Source organism: Sardina pilchardus, chromosome 14 (assembly GCF_963854185.1).
Source record: "Sardina pilchardus chromosome 14, fSarPil1.1, whole genome shotgun sequence".
NCBI classification, from domain to species: domain Eukaryota; kingdom Metazoa; phylum Chordata; class Actinopteri; order Clupeiformes; family Clupeidae; genus Sardina; species Sardina pilchardus.
In genome coordinates this window covers 27,063,236-27,080,515 of record NC_085007.1, presented here as the reverse complement: position 1 = coordinate 27,080,515, position 17,280 = coordinate 27,063,236, and the positions used below count along the sequence as shown (strand labels likewise).

General features: G+C 41.5%; 3 protein-coding genes across 3 annotated transcripts; 2 read left to right on the top strand and 1 right to left on the bottom strand.

Annotated features, from left to right (window-relative positions):
* Nucleotides 1-1,350: 1,350 nt before the first annotated feature.
* nsa2 (NSA2 ribosome biogenesis homolog (S. cerevisiae)) lies at nt 1,351-5,033 on the bottom strand. The gene is made up of 6 exons (XM_062555227.1): nt 4,877-5,033; nt 3,399-3,586; nt 2,945-3,095; nt 2,433-2,612; nt 2,046-2,238; nt 1,351-1,651 (listed from the first exon to the last, which is right to left on the bottom strand). The coding sequence occupies exons 1-6, from the start codon at nt 4,877-4,879 to the stop codon at nt 1,584-1,586; spliced, it is 783 nt and encodes a 260-aa protein (XP_062411211.1). The 5' UTR covers nt 4,880-5,033; the 3' UTR covers nt 1,351-1,583.
* Nucleotides 5,034-5,257: 224 nt separating this feature from the next.
* On the top strand, nt 5,258-8,860 carry spout1 (SPOUT domain containing methyltransferase 1). The gene is made up of 12 exons (XM_062555221.1): nt 5,258-5,324; nt 5,569-5,608; nt 5,696-5,812; nt 5,979-6,138; nt 6,292-6,381; nt 6,570-6,619; nt 6,727-6,857; nt 6,952-7,024; nt 7,178-7,276; nt 7,402-7,504; nt 7,921-8,068; nt 8,434-8,860. Exons 1-12 carry the CDS (start codon nt 5,277-5,279, stop codon nt 8,503-8,505), a joined length of 1,131 nt encoding a protein of 376 aa, XP_062411205.1. The 5' UTR covers nt 5,258-5,276; the 3' UTR covers nt 8,506-8,860.
* Nucleotides 8,861-12,662: 3,802 nt separating this feature from the next.
* On the top strand, nt 12,663-15,648 carry si:ch73-29c22.1 (kelch-like protein diablo). The gene is made up of 6 exons (XM_062553438.1): nt 12,663-12,839; nt 13,715-13,858; nt 14,137-14,270; nt 14,940-15,151; nt 15,286-15,392; nt 15,555-15,648. The coding sequence occupies exons 1-6, from the start codon at nt 12,727-12,729 to the stop codon at nt 15,616-15,618; spliced, it is 774 nt and encodes a 257-aa protein (XP_062409422.1). The 5' UTR covers nt 12,663-12,726; the 3' UTR covers nt 15,619-15,648.
* Nucleotides 15,649-17,280: the final 1,632 nt, after the last annotated feature.

Genomic DNA, 17,280 nt, shown 5'->3' with positions numbered 1-17,280 from the left:
TGTAGGCTACGTATTGTTATTATTGAATGCCTATTCCCTTTCCCTTTTTAGGAATATCATGTTGTTCGGGCAAAGCACTATAGGCTAGTAGGCTAATATTTAATGCCACAATGTAAGGTACGTTAATGATACATCACAATGTGTAGAGGAACGACATTTAAAAAGAGAAACACAATCAATCAGATGGATTAAACGAAGAAAAGAAGAAAACGAAGAAAATGTTATTCTGTACTGTAATTTCCATATTTAACGGCGCCATTGCACTGCACGGCCACCAGATGGCGCTATTTCCCTGCTAGCACACATCAATCGAAGTTCAGTGCCATGGCGCCATCTCGTGGCCATGAAATATGCTTAGATTATGTTACCGTAAGGAGACATCGAAAATCATGTCGTTTTTTATTTGTGCTAATCTATCTGATCGAGGGTGGGTGGGCAATGTTTTTAGAACATGTGTACACAGTGCTCTGGAGGCGTTTCTTATTTTTTGATTGAGAGGGAGTGAAATTTCCCCTTGGGAATCAATAAAGTATCTATCTATCTATCTCAGAGATAGATAGATAGATACTTTATTGATTCCCAAGGGGAAATTTCACTCCCTCTCAATCAAAAAATAAGAAACGCCTCCAGAGCACTGTGTACACATGTTCTAAAAACATTGCCCACCCACCCTCGATCAGATATCAAATCAGCATATGAAAAGGGCAGTACTTTCAATAAAAGAGAAAATAAAAATGTTGAGAACCTTCCTGCTTACTCCATATGAGTGTAGCTTCCTCAAGAAATACTTCCACTGATGACATTTTCAAGAATCGATCGTTAAGAGTCAAAACGCAGTTTTGTCACCAATGGAAGTGCCCAGGTATTTGTATTCATGTACAACTTCAACTGGTTCCCCATAGTTGTAGTCCTGCATCCTCCATGCTTGGTGAAGTCAATGAACATCTTGTTCTTTGTAACATTTAGCTCCAAAAAGGAGCCATCACACCATTCCACAAACTCACTGTGGACAGGCCCGTGACCTTGGACAGAACCAGATAGTATGATAGAAAGGAGAACAATGTTGTTAGCCAACTTCACTAGACTACGATCAGGATAGCGGTTCTGCAGTCATCTGTGTACAAGATGAAAAGCATTGGTGAAAGGACGCAACCCTGAGGTGAGCCAGTGGATGTGTATCTGATGTCAGAGAACCTTTTGTGGACCGGCACCTTCTGTGTTCTTTGGGTGAGAAAATCCATGATCCATGTGGACTTCCATGGTTTAGACTTTACTTGACGGTGTCTACATAAGAGTGACATGACACCACACTCAATTTTCATTTAAAAATGGTGCGACACATTCAGCAAGTCAATTTAATAGTTTTTTTTTATTATAAACAGAACATTTTCAAATATAATACATGCCACTGCAGAAATGACTCCAAAAGTTGCTGAGATGCATCTGGTTGTACGACAGTGTCCCATAATCCCTCATTTTTGGCCAATGATTACAAAACGCTCTGGGAGGACACCAGACGTTCCCAGTGCTGGTGAAGGCATAACGGCAGCTTTCGGAGGTACAGTTAATTTAGACAGGATCCATCAGACCAACAGCACAGCATTGATGCAGCCATCATTCTCTGGGTTGTTCGTTACCTGGGCATATTTACCTGAAACAACAAATGACCGTAATAAGAGAGTGCAACACGTGACACATAATTGTTATGCCCTTTTCAGGCATGCTAAACTTCAATTTCAGCATAGCATATGGTGTGTGTTATTCAAATGAGTCTCTCCTATAGTGAACTTCAGCCATCAGCAGCAGATCTACAGCACACACAGCAGCAACAGGGAATTGGCCCATTTCATTTAGGCTGCCTCTCAACATCTCTCCTCGATCCTCAAGGGGCATTCCCACTAATCTATAACTAACACTGGATAGACTATCCCATTGTTGCCGCCCCATCATGCTTTATGTAGATCAGTGAGGATCGAGGCCCGAGGAGCGAGGGAGGACGTATAAAAGCCCAAATGAGAGGCACCCATAAACACAGCTGCACTCACCCCAGATGACCTTTCCTCCTTGTGTGACCAGACCGAGCTCACTGACATTGACCTCAACGACTGTTCCCTTGGTGATGACGCCTAGTGTTGTGTAAAGGGGCGAGGAGGGGTTCTTCTTCACACCCAGGATGGGCAGACAGAATGTGGCTTTGAGTTCTGGATGCGTGACGTGAGCCTTTTTGAAGCGCAGTCCCTGTGTAGGAAGAACAACAAAATGTGTATTAGTCTGAGTTTTTTCAAGTTTGTAGGTGATGATCCCTGTGTGCAGAAGGTCTTAAATCTTCTCAACTGCCCCCATCGACATACTGATCAGAAACCACAACTGACTAGCTTTCTACTGACAAAGCTGTACAGAAAAGAACAGAGTGAGTAGGACAGTCTGTGTACCATAGGCCGGATGAAGCGCTCGTATTTGGGGGGTTTCCGTGTGAAGCCGTCGCCAACAAAGCAGACTTTGGTCACCATGCGCTTCCAGGCCTTCTTCTGACGCTTGCCCGTCCGCACCACCTTCAGCACCTCCGTCTCCCCTTGCGCCCGCACCTTTGGCAGGGGCACCTCCCATTTACCCTGGAAACACACAAACGCAGAATGAGAACCTCAGTACTTAACGCACCAACAACATCATTTACATTTCTTGTAATGCAAAACAGAGCCCAAACCACCATGTTACATATAAGTTATTATTATATGAGTATTTCTTTTTTTTTAAAGTATATTTTTGGGGGCTTTTGTGCCTTTAATCAGACAGGACAGTGTAGAGTGACAGGGGGAGAGAGTAGGGGTGGGATCCGGAAAGGACTACGGGGCGGGAATCAAACCCGGGTCGCCGGAGTATTTCTAAAGTGGTATATGAGAGTTCAAAATGAATGGGTGATGACTCAAAATGAATGAATACTCACAGCCTTCTCCTTCCTCTTCTGTTTGATCATGTTGGAGAGGACCTTGGCCCGCGACTGCCCCTCTCTGTCCAGCAGGTACGCTGGCACGGCTCCCTCTGGTGTCTTCTCATCATCCTTCTGTTTGCTCTTCCTCTGCTCATGCATCTTCAGGCTAGAACAAACAGACAAACGCACAACCATGAATATGCAACAGAAACATACAGATGCCACCCATCCACAATCCACATACACAAAAAAAATTCTGAAGGGAAATGTGTATCAGCTGACATGTGGCACCATGGTCCTTCACAGCAAGTTTTCCCTCAATGTTAATTATATCTGTAAATGATTTGCTTCTGATCCACAATAACACTCTCGTCACACTAGTAGTTCATCAGTCAGTTGTGAGTATGCTCATTACAACATTCCCATAATCATTCCATTCAACTTTCTCCTTTTCCAGCATGTTACTCACGTCTTCTTCATCTGGATCTTCTCAGAGTGTCGCTGTTTGTGGTAGAGTTTGGCCTTCAGGCCAATCATCTTGCGTGCCTTGTGAGAGCGTTCATGAGCCTCACGGCTCTCCTTCTTCCTCTTCCTCTCATGGTGGTCCAGGCGGTAGCCATGGCGTTTACGGTGCAACTCAATGTGTTCGTTCTGAGGCTGCAAACATAGGAAAAACAAACGGCATTAGCCTTTACATCAGGTGGAAGAAAATATGTATATAGTAAATTTAAAAAGACAAATCAGTATCAGAAATATCTGAACACAAGTAAGTAAGTAAGTAAGTGATTACTGGATGATGTGATATTTTGTTTCCAGCTGAGCAAATGACACTTGAGATAAGGCTAGCTCATATTACTCTAGTCTATAATGATGTAAGTGTAGCTGGATGGTGTCCAAGTGAACTTCTGTTGACACATCGTAAATGCATATTCTGTTCACTTTTGCAATACTATCATTAGGCACACACACACACACACACACACACACACACACACACACAGTCATATAATCGCTTCACATACTCTTTAATTTTTACATTTCTCTGAGTGATTTTAAAATGTTCCTCTAGGTGAATCTCCTGAGCCACAACAACACTCATCATACCAGTAGATCTGTCAGTAGTTGCCCAGTGCTCTCCGTTCCCGAGATACTTTAAGGTCTTTCAAAAGGGGTCTAAAAGCATATCTGTTAAACCTGCACCTAGTTTGTAAAGCGTTTCTCAAGTGTCACAGTTGGTATATTACAGTTAATTAGTTAGTTATTTTCATTAAGCTATTGATTGAATTGACATTATTGTTTATTATGGATATCCTCTTTTATGTAGTATTACCACCTTAAAGTATTAAATAGCTTGCTGCGAAATGTAACCGTTGTATTGTTGTCATTTGTACGACGCTTTGGACAAAATGTTAAATAACATAACCATACCATATGCCAATGGTATGGGACTATGGGCACTTAGAGAAGTTGACGTCATACAGTGTTTGCTAAAGAGTAGGGTATTTTCTACAACGTGTCAAAACGCTTAACAGTATTGTTTATAACATTACCAGACTATCAAAACAACCAGAGGTAACTTAAGCTTTTCACTTTACTCTGAAAGTCGAAGTTTACGTCACTATCACAACTTGCTAGTAACAGCTGCAGATAAACAAAACACTAGCGGATAGGCTAGCTGTTTTATCATTGAATCAAATCAAATGGATAACTAGAACATGTACATAGCGCTGTGTCGCCTGTTACTTACATCGTAACCTATACTAATTGCGTACTTAAACAAAACTTCTGAAAACACCCTTCAATATCAGTCCAGAGAGACATCGAAGAACATGCTGTAGCCAACGTCATACACGAGCTCCAAGCCACCACGTTTCGCTTGATAGCATGTTTGGCTAACTACACAAGAACAGCGATTTCAAGTGTACAACGAGTTATATCTCTACTTACCATGATTACTTTTAATGTTCAGGTATTCCAACAAACGGTAGAACTCTTCTGGTGGTAAAAAAGACGTATTGGGGAACACTATTTATGTTACGAATTTGTAAGGCTCGGTGTATGATGTTTTCCACCGGAGGCCTTTGCTTGAAAAGGAAGTGTTACATCCTAAACATCCGACTGGAGATATTTCGCCGCTTTGGACTTTGGATAAATATTGTTGAATGGGTGAAATGTCGTATAAGAAGTATTTCAGTATGTTATGTAAGTATAAAATATCCTATTTGACCACGTTAAGTTTAATGCATTTATATCATACGGGGATAGACATCAATGATTCCAGCGGAACCCAAATGTTTGCATTATGTGTCTATTGGGAATTATTTCAAGGAAACACACACACGTGAAAATGTCGGAAAAACATGCCATGACGAAGCCAGGGAGTCTTTCTAAAGAGGTAATTGCCTGATTTTATTGATATTTGTAAATAACTTGTTGAATATGAAGAAATAGCCTTTGTGTAGTTGTCTCTACACTACTTGTGTTGTAGTTTATACTCTGAGAAGAACCGCACAGACAGCGTTTGTTTAGGCTCCGACGTAAACACGTTTTCAAGGGACTGTAAGGTTAACTACGCAAACTGAACTGTCTGTTTCAAACAGAAACGTAGATAAATATGCATGTACACTTTCTTAACACAGGCCCAAGAGAGAGTTGACTGGAAGAAATGGAAAACAGAACGTGAGTGTGAAGACTTGCAGCATATCAACAACGTTATTGATCTAGTGGTAACAGAAGGGTAACTTTAGCTGTGTGTGCTCTCTCCAGGGAAGGAGGATAAGCGCAAGCGGAAAGAGGAAAGACTCATTACACAGCTGGAGAAACAGAAGATCAAGGAACTGGAGGAAAAAAAGGCTCGGGTGGTTGAGGAGGAAAAGAGTAATGGTAAGCATCTTGCCCACTTCAGAGACATGTTTAGATATAAATTTGGCATAATCTACACAGAGGGTCCCAGGTGATTTCTTCAATTATTTTGTAGACTATGTCTTTTTTTGTGTTTTGAATAGCAGACACAAGATATTTTTTTATAAGAATTGTTATTCTTTGTCAGGTCGCTCATATACATTGAGTGTGGCGCTGCCGGGCTCTGTGCTGGACAACGCACAGTCACCTGAGTTGCGCACATACCTGGCAGGGCAGATTGCGCGCGCCTGCACCGTCTTCTGTGTCGATGAAGTAATTGTGTTTGATGAACAAGGAGAGGATGTGAAGTGAGTATATTTTTTCTCTCTTTGTATTTATTTTTTTGAAGTCTGTCACAAATCTCAGCTTATCATCCAGTACAGGCCAGAGCTCTTCTTAAAATGATGTGTGTTCCTGAACCCTAACCTTTTTGTAACCTTCTTAAATTGTTATCATTAAAGAAACACTGAAGGAGAGTATAATGGTGTCGGGAAGAAGGGACGAGCATGTGTTCAGCTTGCACGCATTCTCCAGTACTTGGAGTGTCCACAGTAAGTATAGTCCCAGAGGCTAATTCGATGGTTCCCACAAATTATAATGACACACACACACACACACACACACACACACACACACACACACACACACACACACACACACACACACACACACACACACAGGATGTATAGAAAATATATTTACCTTTGTTTTGTAATTACACCTTCTTCTCTACTATCAGGTACCTGAGGAAAGCATTTTTTCCTAAACATCAGGACCTACAGTTTGCAGGTGAGACACCCTTTTTGATCCCTCCATATGACTAGCACACAAGCATGCATACATCTGCATGGTCCTGTATATGTTTGCATATGTCTAATGTGTGTGTCTGTGTGTAGGTCTCTTGAATCCATTAGATAGTCCGCATCACATGCGGATGGATGAGGAGGCAGTGTTTCGTGAAGGACTGGTCCTTGATCGACCCTGTAAGGCAGAAAAGGGCTCTTATGTGGACTGTGGCATGAGGCAGGTGTGTGTATTTCCATGGTCTTTCTGTAACTTAGTGTGTTTTGCCACTGCTGCCACTATGTGTTTTTAAAGTATGTGTGTGTTTCGTTTTGTAGGAGGTTCAGATTGATAAGCAGCTTAAACCAGGATTAAGAGTAACTGTGAAACTCGACAAGAATCAGGACTCCGGTAAGAGGCTTAATGATGGCAGCTTTTTTAAATTTGTGGTTAGAAAGAGTTGTAGGATCTTTTTGTCCATTTTTCTATCTTCGGCTCAGTCAACTCAGTGTAAATAAAATAATAAAGTGTGTGTGTGCGTGTGTGTGTGTGTGTGTGTTGCAGGTGGTAAACGCTATAAAGGTGTCGTAGTGGCTCCTCATGTTCCCCGTACAGAAAAAGGGCTTTATTGGGGTTACACTGTCCGACTTGCTTCCTGTCTCAGTAAGTTAGCACCATGTTCATCATGTCAGTCCTAAGCGTATGCATATCTGCATAGAAATAATACTCCAATGGCTTGTATGGTATTCATATTTGTCTTTTAAATATTCTTCTTGTTGTGTATACAGGTGCTGTATTTACTGAATGTCCTTTTAAAGAAGGTTATGATGTCACTATTGGAACCTCTGAGAAGGGAAGCCATGTAGACAACGTTACAATATCCCCATTCAGGTCAGCCCTGCTACCTCTCTGCTATATTCCCTCAGGCCTCCTTTAAGTAGGGTTAACACACTTCACATAATCAACTACTTAAGGCTCTATGAGTCGGTTTCTTGTGCATGGATTCAGCCTTTTCTTAAGCCTGGGTCTGTCGGAAATGACAGAACTGACACAACAGAGTAATATTAGCTTATTTTGCCAACTTATGTCACATGCAGTCAACAGATGACCCCTGCCTGAGACTAAAAGAAAAGTTAAATCTTTCCATTCAGGCCTAGGCTTAACCCATGCTCAGGAAACTGGCTGTATACTTGTAATACCACGACATGATGTATAAAACATGGACACTACTTCATTGCTTTTGTTGCATTGCCTTATTGTCTTGCATCCTCTTCCATTCTCATAATCTGTTCTCTCTTCCTTTTTAGGCACATGCTAGTGGTGTTTGGCGGTTTGGCAGGTCTGGAGGCTAGCGTTGATTCTGATCAGAACCTGGACATTTCTGACCCAAGTTCCTTGTTCAACCTGTATCTCAACACATGCCCCATGCAGGGCAGTCGCACCATACGAACAGAGGTGAGGAAGAGGAGAGGAAGAGACAGAGACGCATCAGTGGCAGGGACATTAATAAAATGCAATACAGTATGGATACTAAATGGCCAAGGGGAGGTGGGCGATACTAGCTGTAAGAGAGAATATGCTGCCTTGTTTACTTGTGGGAAGTACATCCTGATAGGCCTGTGATGGGCCAGATCTGGACACTGTAAACCCCATGATGGCATCCATCAGTATCCTACCCTGTACCCTGTGCCATTGAAGTCTTCAAAATAGCCATTATGTTCCAGATATTTTACTAGAACGGTTCATGTGTATGATTTGTGTGCTGTGACCTGTGAGAGTGTCTTCTTCCTCTTATGTTGTGCTGTTTGCCTTGTTTACAGGAGGCCCTTTTGATCTCGCTGTCTGTGTTAAGACAGAAAATCGGAACAGTATTTCCAGGTCCCTCTGATTGATGATCACAGGAGTTGGCATCACCATCTGTCCTCCAACCACAAAACAACATCATGAAACAACGCCTCTTCCAAAACAACACAATAATTCTTTCCCTTTTCTTGGACTGATAGTGTGTGTGTGTGTGTGTGTAGGATAGACTGCTTTATATGAGAAATATGAACTGAGTATGCCAGATGTACATATAATAATTTGATAATTGTTAAGATGGTCATATGACATTTCTGTCCTAACTATCTTGTTTAAAAGAGCTGTAAGTATCAGAATACACTCACCCTTTACTCCCAGAGATTTTTTGTAATCTTGCTAACACACATACAAAGTCTTAATATGAGAATAAAATATATACAGTGATGTTTAAAAGTCTTTGCCGCCTTCCTGATTTTGTTCTATTTTTACATATTTGTCACACTGTCGCTATGATGCTTTTATTGTAGAATGCTTGTGTAGCTTTATTCCAGATATATTCCAGACACCTACTACAGAAAGGCATGTCTTCCACTTAAGACTCACCAGTACACAAAATATTATCCTAAAAGTCTTGGGGGTCATCAAGATGTTAAAAACCTGAGATGAACCTTCTTTCTTTTTTTCTTTTTGGTCAGCTGTGTTTTTCATCTTGCAACTGTTCCATGGATGCCATTTTCACCCAGCTCTTTCTTATTGTGGAACCATGAACACTCATCCAAGCCTGCAGTTCTTTAGATGTTAGTCTGGTTTTTTGTGACTTCCTGGATGAGTTGTCGATGCTGTCTTGGAGGAATTATGGTAGGCTGGCCACTCTTTGGGTTTCGAGTTTTCTCCATTTGTAGATGATGGCCCTTACCATGGAGTCCCAGAGCCTTAGACTGATACTTGTCAGTGACTTTTTTATTATTATCTGTTCTTGAATTTCTTCAGATGGCAGCATGCTGCTTTTTGAGACTTTCACATTGCTAGACAGGTTCTATTAAGTGATGGTTATTCAAAAGGGTTGTCAGTAATCATACATTTACAAATACTTTTTCCCAGCACCGCATAGGCTGTGAACCTGTGAATATATTCACTCTGTTTACTTACATTTGTTCTTGCAATAGCCATCCAATAAACTGTTTTTATCAGGGTAAGTTACATAAGCTATAAACCTTAAGATTATTTAGATATTGCTTACAGCTTCTACTATACACTTGAATTAATTCTTAATAGATTGATGGACTATACTTTTTAAGACAGGCGTCACATTAACATAGCTCTTAACTGTCGTGAATGTCTTGGTTCTTGACATGATAAAAAAAATGTTGCAATTCTCAAAGTCAATGTCAACCCTTCACTGTGTATGTCTACATAGGACGTGTGCTGTATTCAGTTGGTGATCATGTCATCATTTATCTCCCCAAGATCATATGTAGTACGTTTGCACCTGTTGCTCGGTGTCTACATACCAGACAGTCAAGACAAGAGCTGATGTAGTGTCTGCGCATGCATTTGTGTTCTGGTAAGTGTGGTTTTGTTACTCAAGTTACCTAGAACAACTCATGCATTTCCACATCAACAGGGTCTTATTCAGAGCAATGTTGCACAAAAAAAGGAATTAAAATCACATAAAAATAATAAACATTCACAAATAGTCATCCAATCAACCAACCTATCTGGATATGGCACTTGTAGTAAAAGTAAGCATTGAAATATTTGCCTGAGAAATATTGACCAACTACATACGAACATGGAAAGACTTTGACTGAAATAACCATGTGGCCATTTCAAGTTCACATGGCTAAACCACTACTGCATTGCAATACACAACACCATATTTATCAAGGGAAGCCATCAGCCATGCCATTAAAACATAAAATCACTGCTTGGACACATTTGACCTTTACCTGACCTTTATTTACCCATTACCTTCCCTGTCAACACAAGCAATGTATAGTGTGTAAATCACAGCAAAAATGGAGGGACAGTAATTAAACCTTATTGTGCATACTATATTTTTACTGCATTTTCAGCACCATTTACAGCCTTACAAACGGTCATCCTGTTGAAATACAGTCTTCATATACCAGCGTGTAGCAATGTTTGGAATGTCAGTCCATGTGGGTTGGGAGCAGGTGTGGACTATACGTTTTAAGAGTTTAAGACATTTGAGCTGTTAAAGACAAGACTCACAGCACAGATCATGTTATGATACAGTTGATATGTCCTTTTTTAGTCAACAGGATGTCATGAAGTACTGTGATCATTAACACTTCATCATACATTTGACAACTGAAAGTACAATTCATCTCATAGAGACAGTATAATGCATGTGTCGTACCTAATTCTATTTACTAAAGTTGAAAAAACGATCCAGTTTGGCTCTATGGGAATTTGTATTAAAGCTATGCCAAATGTATTCCCAGAAGTGTGAGTGAGTGGGTGGATGAGTCAGTGTGTGTGTAGTGTGTAGTGTGTAGTAAGGTGCCTGGTGTGAGAATGTGATGGTGTCCTGGCTCACATACAGGGAGTGGACAACCACCTGCCGTGTATTGGATTGCTAAGATTTCATGATGCGAAGTTCATCCAAAAGAGACTCATTCAGACAGAGGGTATCCGATGTCCCATGCTGCATTGCATGTGGCGAGGACATATTTATCATTTTAAAGGTTATGATATAAAAAAAACAGTTCTCTTTCTCTTTTTCCTTCTCTCTCTGCATTTCTCTTTAGGCCATTCTTTCACACGAGTGTGAAGACGTTTCATAAAGTCATCATTAAGTCATCATATGTTAACACCCACAAGACTGGTTAGATTTTACTGCAGCATTCCTCTGGTGTCCTTCAAGTGAGTCGAGTCCTGCTATAGATGGCGTTGTGTAGACTCCTGCAAGTTGAGAAGAATATTGAGGCTTTGCGACTCAGACTAACAAAATTCAAAAATAGAATCACTGTCCATGTGTTGAGCACTTGAGGGGTTTCCCTTCAAGATCCTTTGTGATTATGTTTCTATTACGTGACCTTAATGACCGGGGGGTCGGGTACTGTATGTGTGTACATAAGTGGCTGTGTCAAGTACATGGGTGATGATATTATGTGAAGTATGATGACTGACGAGCGACCAGGGACTTGATCATCAGCTCGTCAGGACAGGAATATCTCGTCACCCGCGGGCACACACACAAATGACCTTTACGACCCCCCCCATCAACATCTCCTTGATAGATAGTCCTTGGTGCAGGACGCTAACTCTTTATCTCCTTCCTATTCTGTAACCCTCTTCTTGATATCCCAAAATATCAAACACGTCTCACCAAGTTCTCGTCTTTCTGCCTTCTGTGTGTGTGTGTGTGTGTGTGTGTGTGTGTGTGTGTGTGTGTGTGTGTGTGGACTGTCAGCTGGGCATGTTGTTTTAACTGCTGTTCCCAGGCATTTAAATTCCTCAGTGACATGTGATGAGAGAGGAGACAGGGAGCGACGAGAAGACTGGAGGACAAAGGACAGCAGTCTTCACAGGACACTGTGAGATATGGGCGTCTACACACAAAATGGGTAAGTACTGCATCTTTTAGAGACCTCAGGCATCATAATATGACTTTATTACCTTTTTACACAAGACTCCCTTGTTATAGGTATTAACACTGATTTGTTGATTTTACTGATATAATCGGTTCATAAAATGCAAGTGCATAATTGTGGCACTTACTTAGTGCTATAAATGAAAAATCAGTGACGTACCTATTGATCAATTTATTCTAAAACGGATACATTAGACAAGATTGGAGAATTCAGTCTATTTTACAAGGTCAAAATGTCACGATGGCTCATGTTTTTAACACTCCACCACCTACCATGAAGTATGAAAATAGCAAATTTGGTTGTGTGTTCAACTTTGTAATTTTTTTTTCAATGATTCAATGGGCAGAGAAGCCTTGGACTCCACACCTCTTAATGGCTCATTACAGCCTCGAGGTTCTGCTATACCAGCCAATCAGAGCAACAGGAAAAGCAAATCCTCACAGTCAGACGTGGTGTACGTGGGTGAGTCATTGTCTCTGAATTGTCAGGCATTAGGAATAACTGTATATCATTAATACTCTATCATCATCAAATCTGAATCCTGCAAAGCACTGATGACTTTATATGTGTGTGTGTGTGTGTGTGTGTGTGTGTGTGTGCCCGTGTGTGTCCGTGTGTCAAGTGGGTGGATGGAGCAAAGATGACCCCTTATGTCCCGTCGAACAATTTTGCGCTGAGTATAACGAATGGAAAATGACCACGCCCGTCATGCGACACCGTAGAGATGCAGGAGTGTGTGCTGTCGGCAGGTTTATCTACATGGTCGGCGGTGCCGACGAGATTACTTGTATTAGCAGCATGGAGAGGTGAGGATACACACACACACACACACACACACACCCTTTACTTATTTGAGGACAAAGGAAGCTGTGTATTTAGGAGAACATTACCTGCAGCAAAACTTTTTAAAAAACAGAAACTATTGAGTTTTGAGAATTTTAACATTTTTAAGTATGTCTTTTTGTATACAAGGCATCATCTTGCCCCTCCCCCAATGAATGACATTTTTCAAAATACAAGGGCCTCTATCAAAGAGGACTGTGTAATATGTTTTAGATGCATTTGGAGTATTGTCAGTACAGGGTAATACATTTTGGAATAGCCTGCCCCCCGCAATAAGGGAATGTCTGACATATATGAACCTTAAGAGTCATTTAAAAGTGTGGCTCAAGGAAAATCAAAGCTCACTTTTAACTGCCTCACACACTTCACTATCCTATGTCCTTCTATATCTTGTCTTAACTTTTGCTGTTAGTCTTAGTCTTGTCGCTCAATTGAGTATGCCGATATCCATAAATATGGCGACCCTGAATGTGTCTAAAAGAAAAGCCTGGAGCATGTGTCATAGTTACAGCCAGGGACACGCTGAATTCCAGGTGACAGGTGGACGTTTTGGGGGTGTTCAAGCAGTACTTCCCATCCTCAACAGATTGCTTTCTATTAATACTCACTGAACATGCCTCACACAATCACACACAAGTAATGCACACCCTCGTATAAAAACATTGCTATTAGGATAATAAAAATCTTTTATAGCAGCCATTACATAGCTCCTGGTGTAATTGTGGTTTGTGTGTGTGTGTGTGTGTGTGTGTGTGTGTGTGTGTGTGTGTGTGTGTGTGTGTGTGTGTGTGTGTGTGTGTGTGTGTGTGTGTGTGTGTGTGTGTGTGTGTGTGTGTAGGTATGACCCTGGTCAAAGCGGGTGGAATGGTGAGTTGCCATCACTCTCCTCTCCAAGAAGTAGAGTGTGTGTTTGTGAGATGGACGGATGCCTCGTCTGCATTGGAGGCTTTGACGGGCACACGTACCTCAATTCAGTAGAGAGGTAATAGGCAATACACCCACACATACACGCACACACACACCCTCTAATTTCCACCCATAGCCTTCCTCATCACCTCAAAAATGCAAAAGTAAACACTGATACAGAGGGGTAAAAAAATAGAACATTTTTGTGTATTTGGTGAAATCACTGTTTAGTATTATCTTCCTGCATTTTGCTGCGCTAAGCTTTGACATGAAGGTCAATTTAATGCCTTGTGTTATTTATGTGTTTCTCTCTGTGTGTGTGTGTGTGTGTGTTTGTGTCTGTTACATGTACAGGTATGATCCCTCCCGTAACGCCTGGTCTAAGTTGGCACCCTTGCAGCACAAGAGGGCTGGGGCTTCCGCTGTGGTCATGAATGGACAGCTTTACGTCATAGGGGGAACAGATGGGAACACCATCCTTGATTCAGGTGCACATAGGGCCCTTCTCATTCGTCTTTTTATCTATCCACCCTTCCTTCCTTCCTCGGTCCTCCGGCTCGTTTCCACTGATCTATAAAGAACACTGGATAGACTATCCCATTGTTGCCGCTCCATCATTCTTTATCTAGATCAGTGGGAACGAGGACCAAGGACGAATGAGAGAGGACCATACAGTACATATATCCTCTCTCACGCAATATCTCACAGCTCCAGTATGGAATAAACAGCACCTTGGCTACATGTCTCTGTTATTCATGCACAAATACCACAATTTGAAACTTCAGTAAAACTGAAATGGAACTTGGTTGTGCTTGTGAGTTATAGGTGTGTGTGTTGGTGCATGGGTATGCACACATAAAAGATTGCCATAGACACTCACATGCGTGTGTTCATTATGTGCTCCATATGTTTATTTATTTCATATTTATTATACAGGAAAGTATCAAAAGTAACAGAGTTACAGTTTAAAAATGGACCTGACTATGTGAGAAGCTGATTTCCAGCAGGTTCCTGTTCTGCAGCACGTAAAACAAGTATTAGGGACAAGGCACATCACACATCACATTTACATACAACATGAGGCAAACATAGCAAACACATAGACATCAGACTTAACTAAGACAGTGACAAGGACATGTTCTCTGTATGTGTGACAGTGGAGCGGTTCAGCCCAACAGACGGGTGCTGGGCTCCGTGCCCGCCACTCCGGACCCCGCGTGAGGGCGCTGGCAGCACCGTGTTTCTGGGTCGGATCTACGTGGCGGGCGGCCGGGATGACATGGGCCTGCCCCTTAAAACAGCGGAGAAGTATGACTCTGATGCCCTCCGCTGGACCCCTGTCAAGCCTATGAATAACAAGAGATACCAAGTTAGTAAGCACACACATATGTTGAATTAATGTTAACCCACTGATTTATGGAATGGACTTATGACTGAACTATTGGTGTGTGTGTGTGTGTGTGTGTGTGTGTGTGTGTGTGTGTGTGTGTGTGTGTGTGTTAGGTGTCATTGCTGGTGTTCAATGATCTGTTGCTTGCTGTTGGAGGATCTGATGGAGTCTCGAATCACAAGACTATGGAGGCCTATGAGCATGAAAACAACTGCTGGAGGTAACATGAATGAGAGACAAGAGGGGCTGAAGGGGACTAATGAGATATGAAGAGTCAGAGTCAGATACATGGAGAGAAACATGTACAAATTGACCAAAAATGAAAATGTATGGGCACAAAAGGTTTACATGTTTTATATTTTAACTCTCCCGTTTTTCCCAGGCACTTTGGAAGCATGAAGTCCAAGCATCCGGGTGGGCATGTTGCTGTTCTGAAGGCCAGTTAGGCAAACTGGACCATTTTTGGTCTTTGAGACACCACAGGGATTAACTTGAAATCAGTTTGACTTAAGTTAAAAACACATAAATGTTATCTCAACCAGTTGCAATAACATTTACTAGTTCATGCCTATAAATCCACCTCCAAAAATACCATGTGACTGCTGCGAGAGATGAACTGTTTCATATATTTCTTATTTTAACTTTGAATATTAAACAGATGGTTGTGTATTTGTTTGCTATTAATGCTGTCATAACAAGATAAATAAAATGTAAGAGTATAAAAGACATACCCTATGTGGCTAATATCTAATATATCACTTTGATAAGTGTTGAAACGGATGCTGGAATGAAATGTTCTTATTGAGAATTATATTGATAGAATCTTCAACGACCATTTCAAATACTGTATACTGCTGCTATGTTTCTCTATCCCTCTCTCACACTCACAGATATACAGAGAGATACACAGACACACTGGCTTTTATAACAATTCACACAGCTCTGTGGGGATTTTTGTTACATATACTGTATATATATAGAGATAGAGAGAGAATCACACAGATGCAAACAATTGACATTCTGTTAACATCAATAGTCAAAGTTGTTGTGTAACACTTCACAGAACAACATTACAAGACATTTCTGCCTCCAAGGGTTCTTTACAGTAAGGGAGGAACCTCACTAATGCAGGGTGCCTCTCAGTTGGTCTTTTATACACCCTCCCTTCCTTACTCAATCCTCGTCCTCACTGATCTAGATAAAGAATGATGGGGCGGCAACAATGGGATAGTCTATCCAGTGTAGATCAGTGGGAATGAGCCTCGGGGACCGAGCATCGAGGAGAGAGTTTGAGATCTGCACTAAGTGTACCCACCTGGGTGATGCACGACAGCCAATATGCACCAAACACACCAGTTTGAGGTGGAGAGTGAGGGAATGAATGGATGAGCCAATTACACAGTGGATTGATTAAGGGGACAGACTGAATGAGCCAGTCTGGGTATTGAACCAGGACACCAGGGACGCATCTACTCTTTGTGATAGGGATCTTTAAAGACCACAGTGAGTCTCATCTCATTAACGTCTCATCCGAAGGACGGCATGTTCTGTAGCCCGGTGTCCCTGTCACTGCACTGGTGGTGCATTGGGATGGATTTTTGGCCAGAGTTCCACCTGCTATTCACCCAACAGAATCACTTCCAGCTTAGTACCAGCTCAGTTTTCCAAGGTATCATCCAAGTATCACAGCTGCTTCAGTAATTCAGGAGATTCAGGATGTCAGTTGTTCTGGCTGCTGGTCAGCAGCAGTATATAAGAATAAAGCTTGTATTGCAAAGAACTTATTGCACTATACATAATATTAACATATTCAGAGAATCCAGAGAAATCTTTGTAAACAAGGGCTGAAAAACAATATTGGATGGCTGTGATCTCTTGGGCCTCAGATCGCTCTGATTCAAAATCAGACAAAGAAAATCTTTGAAAATGTTCAGCATTGTCTGAACATGGGTTAATGCTCATCCACAAATGCTGGTTAAAACTCTACCAAGGAAAGAAGAAATAGTATGTTTCAGAAATACCTTCATCTTATTTGGGCCTGCGGCGGGCCCAGGGTCCTCCCCTCTGCGAAGTGCTATTATGGGGGGAGTTAACATGGACTGAGGCAA

What these genes read in the sequence shown, in the direction of transcription:
- spout1 (XM_062555221.1), top strand. Translation starts at nt 5,277, where the DNA reads ATGTCGGAAAAACATGCCATGACGAAGCCAGGGAGTCTTTCTAAAGAG. An exon ending in GAACAAGGAGAGGATGTGAA is followed by an intron (nt 6,139 to 6,291) that starts GTGAGTATATTT and finishes TTATCATTAAAG; the next exon opens with AAACACTGAAGGAGAGTATA. An exon ending in CAGTACTTGGAGTGTCCACA is followed by an intron (nt 6,382 to 6,569) that starts GTAAGTATAGTC and finishes CTCTACTATCAG; the next exon opens with GTACCTGAGGAAAGCATTTT.
- si:ch73-29c22.1 (XM_062553438.1), top strand. Translation starts at nt 12,727, where the DNA reads ATGACCACGCCCGTCATGCGACACCGTAGAGATGCAGGAGTGTGTGCT. An exon ending in TGTATTAGCAGCATGGAGAG is followed by an intron (nt 12,840 to 13,714) that starts GTGAGGATACAC and finishes GTGTGTGTGTAG; the next exon opens with GTATGACCCTGGTCAAAGCG. An exon ending in GAACACCATCCTTGATTCAG is followed by an intron (nt 14,271 to 14,939) that starts GTGCACATAGGG and finishes TATGTGTGACAG; the next exon opens with TGGAGCGGTTCAGCCCAACA.
- nsa2 (XM_062555227.1), bottom strand. An exon ending in AAGATCCAGATGAAGAAGAC is followed by an intron (nt 3,096 to 3,398) that starts GTGAGTAACATG and finishes TGTTTGTTCTAG; the next exon opens with CCTGAAGATGCATGAGCAGA. An exon ending in AGAAGAGGAAGGAGAAGGCT is followed by an intron (nt 2,613 to 2,944) that starts GTGAGTATTCAT and finishes GTGTGTTTCCAG; the next exon opens with GGTAAATGGGAGGTGCCCCT.